Source organism: Brachypodium distachyon, chromosome 4 (genome assembly GCF_000005505.3).
Source record: "Brachypodium distachyon strain Bd21 chromosome 4, Brachypodium_distachyon_v3.0, whole genome shotgun sequence".
NCBI lineage: Eukaryota > Viridiplantae > Streptophyta > Magnoliopsida > Poales > Poaceae > Brachypodium > Brachypodium distachyon.
In genome coordinates, this window is record NC_016134.3 from 16,874,599 (window position 1) to 16,884,836 (window position 10,238).

The following is a 10,238-nucleotide window of genomic DNA, read 5'->3' on the forward strand; positions in this document are numbered from 1 at the left end:
ATTACATGGTCTCACTGGACCCAATCTTGGCTAGCAAGTCAGGCCGGTAAGCGTTTCCGTCTCTTGGGCAGTTGTCTCCACCTCCTGTTCCTTGGCGTCGCCTGGTGGAAAAGGGTTGTTGACATGGTTGTTTTCTTATTTGCTTAGATGTGATTTGATTTTCCGGACCCTTGATTGCAACGAGGAAGGAAGCTCCAACATGTCCAAGCGCTCATGTCACATCGATTCTGCTGAACAAAAAATGTTTTTTGTACATTCGGCTAGCCATTGATTCCGCTAAACAGAAATCAGGAAAATTCAGGAAACAACAAATATTCTTTATACATTCACATTCGTTCAGGAATCCTTTGTACAGTCACATTGAACATTGGCTCGGCTAAACCAATCTGCAATTACAAATTCCGCTTACAAATCAGTACATCTAAATGGATTCAGTGCACAGCAAAGCATCCCAGTAGAGCAAAACAAGAGCTCTAGCTTCAGCATACACATGTTCAGTAAACACATGTTCAGAAAACAACAATCAGACAGCACGTCAGCTTCACTATCGCCGAGCCATGGGGGCACCACCGTGGCTGCTGCCTCACCCTCGCGAGGTGCCGCTTCATCAGCCGCCGTCGCGCAAATCCGTCAATTTGACAGGTCGCCGCCGCCGCACGCGGGCTCCGCACCACCGCTTTCTTGGGGAAGGGATCCGCAGGTGGTAGCCGTTGCTTGGGGAAGGTCGGTGCAGGTGGTCATCGTCAGCCCGTCGCGGGATTCACCGGTTCGCGCCGGTGGGGATTCAAACGAGTGGGGCTGGGGGATTGGCAGTGTACGTGGCTTGAGGATAACCTAGTTTTCGGTAAAAGCAATGTAAAGGCAGGGGGTTTTACACAAATGTACGTTTAAGTCACTGGTTTCAATCCCACATTTGATCTGAGCCCTATATTCTCGGTCCAATGGGTCACAGCGAGAGTTTTCAGGTTTTCACCAGATGGAAATTTTCACTGGATATTTCCTATCTGGTCCTAAGCACCCCCTAACAACAACCAACTATAACTGATATCGACGACCGATACGGATTCTCTATCGATTGACTATAACTGATATCTGGTAATTCCTGAGAGCAGCAACTTCCCAGCCTAAGCAGTGAAGCAAGGCAATCAATCATTCTCTTGTTTGAAGCAGCATTCACAGTTTGGAGAGGATTATGAATGTCCAAAGACAGCCGCATGTCAACGACATCCATCATTCCACCACGCAAAGCTAGCTCAACGTACTCGCGGTCGCCGAGGCTCAATCCTTGTCTGAGTTTGTTATCCGTGGCCCTCTTTCCGGTGACAGTAAATATCTCCATGTGTCGACACCGTGTTTTCAGCATCATGCCACGTGACATCAAACAATTTGGATAAATTAGATTACTTATGGTTGATGCAGTCCTAAATTTACAGTAAGTTCCAAGGGGTGTACAATACTAGTTCTGCAAATCTCCATAACTTCGGTATCTGTTATCTAACAATAAAAAAAAGGGGAAACCAAGGTTGAAATCACAGATCGCATGGCTTCGCGTATCGCGGCGAGGTCCTGGCTACAGCTAGCGAAGCTATTTTACAATGTTATAAACGGGAAACGAACTGCTGGCAAACTTACCCGGTCAAGCATGGGCACCATACAGGCAGTTTGCCTGGGATTAATGTCAACAAGATGGTTGTAAACTTGGAATGCAACTTCAAAGGCCCATTGATAGCAAACACCACCAAACTGATCAAATATGTAAATTTATGTCACTCATAGAAGACAACGTTTTACATATTGTTACAACAATACAATTACTATACATTTATCAAAAGGCATGATCTACTCTCTCTAACTATTCCAAGCTGCCTCTGGACTTGCCATTTGATCCACATTTTTTCGACGAACCACTATTTTTGTATAGCTCGTCTTTTTTCTGATGTGTATCCAAAAATCAGGGTTAACTACGAGAGCTCCCTAAGATGGTCTCTCATCATCATATGGTGCTAGGGGTTAAGCAGCAAAGCCACCTCTTGGCCTTCCTTCCTCTCTTAGGCCCTTTCTCAATGTGGAAACCGTTCTGACGGAGGCGATTGGTATTTAGGCTCTCTTCTTCATGCACCTTTATTGTGCTCCTCAATGTCATGGATTTCGTGTTTGCTACGGCGGAGGCGGTTGTGTTTTTAGGAGAATCATTGTCGAAAGCAGCTTCCTCCTTGGGCAAGGAATAAGCATGCCGGGTCTCTCTGCACAAGGAAGACATGAATTACTAATATGTCCATGTTTTGCTGATAATGTAGCAACTGCAACATCAACTGAAATGCAAATGTAATACACAAGAAGTTAATATCTACAGATGGATACCTTGAATCTTGAGGTGGTGTGGTAACAAGATACCCGTTTGGGAGATTGTCAGTTTTAGAAATTCTCAAACCAGCGGCACTGCCTTCTGAAGATGCAGCATAACCAAGGAACTTTTGGAGCGCGCCAATGTTTCCAGTTTTGTTGCTTTGGAGAATCGCGATAGCATTGTCTAGTATGCCCAAAGCCTGCTCTACCTCAGGACTAATAAAAGGTTTATCTTCAACTTGATGCTCGTGCTCAGCTGGCTGGTTAGAAAAGATGGTCGTGAGGGATGTGTTCTGTTCACTCTCCTCTTCAACAATCTCACTGCTTGGTGCGAGATTAGTAATCGCCAGAGGATTATGTACAGTATGATTCTCAGGGTGCACTTCATTAGTATTTTTCTCAATGGGAGCCACCTTCACCTTGTCAGCAGGACACTGGTACTCACGTATTCTTGCATACAGTGGTGCTCGTAAAGCTTTCTTGTAGTCCTCATCACAAGTGGCCACAGTACTGACTGCCTGCAGATAAGACAATACCAATTGTTTAACTGGTAAAACTGTATTTCAGACTATCCTGATTATAGAGTATGTATCACTCATCATTTCTCTGATGCCATGATTGTGTTACAAAAAAATCCATGTAAACAACATAGTTGAAATGTGTGAATTGTTAAGGTAAACCACTAACCTTTTGATACAGCTTATGCCCACTGCCAATCAGCTGCCTTGATATAAAATTGATCAACCAGGGTGGAACAAAGTCAAGCTTAATGTCCATATTAGCTACTGCCCTGAATGAGCAATTTGGTTAAAAAGAGCACAAGCATATTCAGTGAAGCTGATCATTATTAAATACTGGTATAAAAAAGTATTTGATTAGAAAATTATAGTAATATTACTGTATTAGGGTGCAATAAGAGTTAAGTTGTTGTCTAATGATAGTTTGTATTAGAGTCTACTTGTAACCCTCAGCAATAAAGGGAACAGGAGTTTTATAGAACAGCACATAATAATTTCAGAGCATGATGCTAATTGTATTGCTGATACTCCACGCAGGCTAATAAAATAGTGCACAACATAGTTTTTGGAAAGTGCAATCTGTGTGCAAGTATGGTATCTTCATGTACTAACGGGTGGCTTTATAAGAGTATACCTCTATCTACATAAAATAATAAGGATACCATGATGTACACAAATTCCACAGAACTCCCATGTTTTCTATCACAATAATCATCCACACATACACTCTTTTGAAAGATTCACTGTATCGATGGATTTTGTGGGGGAAAAGTGCAGATGCAATTTCAGACGCGCAGGGAATGTCTAAAGATGAAATAAAGTGCTCTATATCAATTATCAACTGAGAATACAAAATAGCATCAGAGCTTCACCTGAAAAAGCTTTTTTCCTTGGTAATCCTCTGCAACACAAAGCCTCCAACTACATCCATCCGAATCGTGTCACCGGCTTCAGGAATTCCATCCCTAGTGAATCCATGTGTTTCCAGATTTATATTCTCCAAATCAGATATCTTCAAGGAAATGAATAAGCAGTAAATTAATAAACTAGGTCACAGACTATCAAGGCTGTAGATGGAAATTCACAAAATAAAATATCAACCTACGCACAGTTTTCATGATTACGATGACAAGATCTTCTTTAAGGTACTCAAATACAAAGTAGTGTAGAAGAGCTTCTCTCTCTGAAACCGGCCATGGAACCTTCACCCTTTCTTCCAAATAGTGAATAAACATATTAGCTACAACAGCTATAAAAGGGAGATACTGTAAGAAAAGAAGGAATAGTCTTCGGCTAACCTGATCAAAGAAATTTCTTCACCAACTCGAATCTTTTTCAAGCAACCTGACTGAGCAATTTTAAAAGTTGGCAGATTGTATTGTGGAAACCTGGAGAAAAGCAATCTCATTAAATTCATGAGAGAACATATTCTTTTGAAAGTTTTTGTTTTATTTGGTTCCAGTTGACTTTAGTCTTAAAGTACACCATTTGAAAAGCACAGGATAACTTTTCAAAAATCTCAAAATAACTGGTCTACTAGATAAGAATGTATTAAACATCCATGAAAATTTTCAACTTCAAGACGATTCCATTTTCGAAATACAAAAAAGAAAAAAATGAATGTTATCAAAACATTAAGTTCACTATTCCTAGTCGATATTCTTTTGAGTGCCTCATAAAGCACATTGAACTTCAACTTGAAAATTACATGAGTATAGATTTTAAAAATTTGCGCACCATGTTTTCAGACGGTATTTTCAACAGACATTCCAACCGGGTAAGTCCCTAATTTTCAATATAAATGGTTTAGGGTGTGTTTGGCTGGTGCCCAGACAAGCCATGCCAAAAATTTGGCAGCCTATGGTTTCTCTTGGTCTCTTGGCTTTTTTTTTATTGCCAAAATTTTGGCTGCCAATGATGGCTCACCAATCTCTGTCACAGATTCTTACCAAATAATTGGCAAAATGAGGGTAGAGGAATTCTTGATCAAAAAATTGGCAAGCCAATGTTTGGTAGGGCCGCATAGGGCACCAACCAAACACACCCTTACTTCCTAAATGGCATATCCCAACTTCTCATGGTAATTTAATCAGATAAAGGCTTTTATGTTGATCCCACAAGATAAAACTAAAGTTAAGTCAAAAAGAACACTGAAAATCATGTGCAGTTAGCGAGAAAGTGAAATTTGAGGTGAAGAAGAACAATGCTTAAGTTATCTTCTGTGGCAAAATGAGAACTGAGCTCATCTTTTAGAAAAATAATACACTCACCATTTTCTGTATAGAGCCGATTCCCATGACACGCATGTACCTGTGCAAAAATCATTGTGCTTAAGTGACTATGTGAAGTTATAGTACTTTACTCATTGGTGGAGTTATAATTCCTTACAAACATCGATTGGTCCATCAGCAAATCCTTCAGCGAGAAGGGTGTGAAATGGTGTCCCATCTGGGCCCTCACGATACATCACCCGTAATTGGTCTGTATCCTGCTTTACCTACAAAATTTAAAGTAACTACAAAATTATACAATGATGCAAAATAGATATATATTAGTTTACACTGTGCAGAGCATTTTTCATAAATGTGTTAACAATTTCAGTTTGATGCATACCTTCCACTCCTTGTGTTGTGCCCCATCGATCTTTAAAGGCAGTTCATTTACTGAAGTATTGAGCATTTCGAGAAAATTTGAGACTTCTTTGGTTCGTGCTTCAGCAATAACATCGATAGTGCCTAAAGTCAACAAAACCAAAATTGAAAAATACAGAATAGACATATAAGCAGGTAGGCCCCTATAAATGAGACATCCAAGCTCTACAACGAGTAACAACTACAGAGGTTGGAGCCACAGTGCCGCAGCTCCTCTCTCTGCAGTCAAACGCACTAGGCGAAAACTCAAGCATCTTGGCAATTCTCTTTGCTGTTTCTCACTCAAGAGTACGCACTAGATTTTGATAGGCAACAACCTATCTCTTGACATGCCAAGTGTTGTCATCGTCTCATCGACCATTGGGGAAGTACATAATTAATGAGAATACCAACTCGTATTCCCTAACTACAACCACCTAGAGACTCAGAGCACATGCATGTCCCCAAGAACATAGCAGAAGCATGCACTACAGTTGACCTGGCAAGACTCAATCCTAACAATAGATCATCAAGCAGTTTGATTACACATATGGCATGTCGATGTCACTAGGGAATCTTACAGATTAAACCCATAAAATTTCACCAGATTTTGAAGCTTCCATCAGCAATTTAAGTACACATACGGCAGGTCAATATCACTAGGGAATGTTTACATATAAAAACACTAAAATCTCACACCTTTCTTCATGGCATACAACCTAGAGAAACACTAGTTACAGTTATGACCAGACTACATTAATAAGCTAGCTACCGAAAAATGACCACACAGGAGTCAGGAAGTAAAATTAAATACATACCATCATCAGAGCCAGGCAGAGACGACTGCAGAATCTGCTTCTTCACGAGAGATTGCAAAGAACCCTCGTCGGTGAGATCAGGCGATGCCAGCGTCTTGTCCAGGCGGTCTCGCAGCTCCAGAATCCCCTTCCTCTTGTCCATGGGCGCTACCATGAAGCTTCTCCACTAAGCCTGCCTGCCTCCCCCAACACCACAAAGACGAGAGCTTTAACTAAAAATTACAAAAAAAAGGCATAATTCTCCAAAACCTGACCGATCAAAGACAGATGATCCCCAAGAAAAGTCTTTCAGATTTAGAGGCGTCAAGTAAGAAAGGATAAAAGATGTGAAAATGGCTTAAAGGCGGCAAGTAAGCAAGCATAGATTTTCATGAAAGTGGAGGCTCCATCTCCATTAAAGCAGAAAAGGCCCGCCGGGGTTTATCCCGATGGAATCCAGCTCCTTTTTGCCAAACGACTTCTCTGAACTTTCCCTTTGTACAACGCCACCAGATAAAAGAAAGAAAGAAAAAGTCCAATCCAAGGCCGAAACCAAAGAACCACTGTTTCAGATGCAGAACGCAGCAACACCCAAGAAACGGAGAATCTCCGCCGAGGATAGCACGCAGATGGAGACAAATCCGTCAAGCCTTGACGCTTACCTTATGCGGAGATCCCGGGGATGGCGGAGCTGAAGATGCTGGCGGCGGTGGCGACCGACGAGGACGATCGGTGGAGGCCGAGGAGAAGTAGCAGGAGACAAGAGAGGAGGGAGAATGGAAGGGGGGGACTCTCCTCCTAGTTGTTGCCTCGTTGGAGGGTCCGTGCGGCCCAGCTGCCGGAGTTACGAGGCGGAGAGAACCTCTTTTTTTCCTTCTTTTTGGCAGACGACGACGAGACTATTTTCCACCGGTGAGAACGGATTTTGTAGGGCGCACACGGCGAAGTGCACCCAGGGGTGCGTTTCTCGTTGCATTAAATTTAAACAAAGTGCTAATTGATGCAGCTGCACTTTTTGTGACGAACGGACGCACGCTCCTACGCGTCGTTGGATGGAGCGAACGGCCCGTGTGCTCCCGACCAGGTGCCATGTCATGCTTTCCCTTCCTTCCCGTCGCCCCCATCCAACCTCATCTGCTTCCTCCCTCCCCTCCTCCCTCTGCTGCTCCTTTAGCTCCCAAACCGCAACCCCCTCTCGTGCCCATCCATGTTTCTTCTTGCCTGCGCTGGGGTTGAGGGGAACCGACAGGACGCGGCGGCTAGGAGGAGGAGGAGGCCGCGGCGCGAGGAGACGGGCACCGACAGAGAGCGCACGGGCCTCCTCCTCCTCACAGCAGCCACGGTCCCTCCTCCTACTCGCACCCGCCACGGCCTACCTCCTCCTCTTCCTCCCTCTCCTCGCAGCTTTCCGTTAGAAATTGGGGAGAATCAAGGAGATTAAACAAAGAGCTAAACGCCAGAATCGGTCCGTGGGGTGAAAGGAGATAATTCCCACACATTAATTTGAGGAGAAATAGATGGGAGCGAGAGAATTGAAGAAGAGCTCAAGAACGGGCATGCAGGAGCTATGGAGGTCGAAGCCAACAAGGAAGACGACCGCTTGGGCCGTGTAGATGGGTCCTCCACTTCATAGGCCAGGAGGGGGAGGTGCGGCCCAAGAAGGAAAGAAAAGAAGGAGGAGAGAGATGTGGGCTGCAGCCCAAGGAAAAGGAAGATGAAGGGGATACGGGCTCGCGTGTTTGTTCTCGGTCGCAATTTTACTTCTTACAAAGTTGCTAAAATCTGTTAGTTCTTGTTTTTTTATTATCTAAATCCAATCTAAAATTGTTGCACACATTAAAAATTGCGAGCTTTGGAAGAAAAGTTGCCAGCATAAAAGACAAATTTGCCAAAACATTAACAAAAGTTATAGCCGGACATACATAAAAGGTTTGCGGTTGAGTGGAAGGTTCTAGACATGAGCAAAAACGGTCACTTTGCATGGGAGCTAATTGTCCATATCTGAGCAATCGTTGCTAGTATGAGAGTCAAGTTGCTAGTATTTGATGTTTCGAAAAACAAGTTGCTAGTATTTGACCAATAGTTGCTACTATAGACGTCAAGGTTACAAGTATAGGTGCCAAAAGTGCTGGTATAGAAGTCAAAATTGCAAGTATGCGAGTCAAATCTGGTATGTGAGAAAAAAAAATGCAATTTTCAGTGTACTACAAGCAACTTTGACTCAATATTGTCGGCAACCTTGTATTATCCATAGCAACTTTCCATCCAATGTAACATTGCTCACAAAAATGCAAAACAACACAAGGAAGTTGCATCGTTGGACATATTCAAATTTTTTTATGAAAAACAACTTTTATGATGAATAAAAACATGCAACTTTGGTTCTCGTAATGGCAACTTTGGCTCATATACTATCCACTTTAAGTTTTAATGTGGTCTTTTTCATCCAGAGGTTAGGATATCTGCTTTTCATGTCGAAGTAGCAGTTTGTTTCCATGGTACTAACTTTGGACACAACAACTATGATGTGCTCGGTGACAACTTTCGCAACGTGTTTGCAACTTTTGTTTCTGTACTGGTAACTTGGTCTTTCCATATCAGCAACTTTGACTTTATGCTGGCACCTTTGGATCTAATATTAGCAACTTCGGCTACTATACTAACAAGTTCACTCGCATATTAGCAACTTTGGCTCATATACTAGTAACTTTACTCGCATATATATTAGCAACTTTGGTTCATACACTGGCAACTGTAACTCAGACAATAGCACATTTGGCTACCACTAGTAATTTTGACTCCCATAATTGCTACGTTGACTCTTATATTACGAACTTTGACTCTCATACTAGCAATTTTGGTTCTTATACAGGCAATTTTCTAATACATAGTTGCAACTTTTGCTCATATTTAACCAATTTCAGTCCATCACAAATGACTTTGGTGTGCCCCAGCGATAACTTTCGTTGTGTGTTGGCGACTTGTCTTTTTTGTCGACAACGTTGATCCCATGCTAGCAAGTACTGCTACCATACTAGCAATTATTACTTCCATACTAATAATTTTAACTCCAAACTGGCAACTATTGTTCCTATGCAAGCAACTTTGGTATCCATCGTAGTGGCCGCTTCTAGTCCCATGTAGCAACACGCAAACATCTTTGATCTGTTCGATCCCAATTTTCGCTATGTGTTGGCAACTTGGTATTTTGTGCTAGCACTTTGACTTTCATGGTAGCAACTTTGCATTGGACACTATGCCGGCAACTTTCACTCGCGTACTAGCGACGTTTTCTCCTGCACTAGAAATTTTGACTCACATAGTAGCAACTTTGGTTTTTTATAATGACAACTTAGACTGACAGAATAACAACTTTGGCTCTCGTACTAGTGGTATGTTTTCCTCAACTCTAGCGACTTCCACACCACCCAGACATATTTGGTGTGTCGAGTTGCAACTTTTGTTAATGTGTGACAAGTTTTTCTTTCACGTTAGCAATTTTTCTTCTGCTAGCAACTTCTTATTTTGTTCTCACAATTTTTGATTGGAACAACAATTTACTTTCGATTAAAATGCAACAATATATGATGGATATATTATGAACTAGTTACTCGTATTTAGCAACTAACTACACACATTTAGCAATTTTATATAAAATGTGTGAAAGTTGCCGATACAGTAGCCAGAATTGCTAGTACGTGAGTCGAAGTTGTCCATATAGAAGATAAAGTTGCCACTATGATGTCAAAGCTGCTGATTTATCAGCAATATTTGCTAATATGTGAGTGAAAGTTGCCGGTATAGAAGTCAAAATTGCTAGTGTGCGATTCGAAGTTGCTCGTATAGCAGCCAGGAAGGAAAGAAAAGGTAGAGAAAAGGGAAATGTCAAAATTGCCGAGACATAAGGCAAAGTTGTCATTGGACACATTAGCAAAAGATGTCACTGG

The 10,238-nt window shown here is 42.1% G+C and overlaps 1 protein-coding gene across 3 annotated transcripts; it reads right to left on the reverse strand.

The window, feature by feature from the left end:
• Positions 1-1,722: 1,722 nt before the first annotated feature.
• Positions 1,723-7,201, reverse strand: LOC100835152. 3 transcript variants are annotated; one of them, XM_024455006.1, is made up of 11 exons: positions 6,954-7,201; positions 6,313-6,488; positions 5,478-5,599; positions 5,253-5,361; positions 5,135-5,174; positions 4,163-4,252; positions 3,966-4,073; positions 3,737-3,829; positions 3,034-3,136; positions 2,362-2,864; positions 1,723-2,243 (listed from the first exon to the last, which is right to left on the reverse strand). In XM_024455006.1, exons 2-11 carry the CDS (start codon positions 6,464-6,466, stop codon positions 1,994-1,996), a joined length of 1,572 nt encoding a protein of 523 aa, XP_024310774.1. In that variant the 5' UTR covers positions 6,467-6,488; positions 6,954-7,201; the 3' UTR covers positions 1,723-1,993. The 3 variants fall into 3 exon arrangements, with proteins under 3 accessions (XP_024310774.1, XP_003577442.1, XP_014757255.1); XM_003577394.4 differs by having other exon boundaries at positions 3,737-3,876; positions 3,974-4,073; positions 6,954-7,200; XM_014901769.2 differs by lacking the exons at positions 6,313-6,488; positions 6,954-7,201 and having other exon boundaries at positions 3,737-3,876; positions 3,974-4,073; positions 5,253-5,379; positions 5,478-5,597.
• Positions 7,202-10,238: the final 3,037 nt, after the last annotated feature.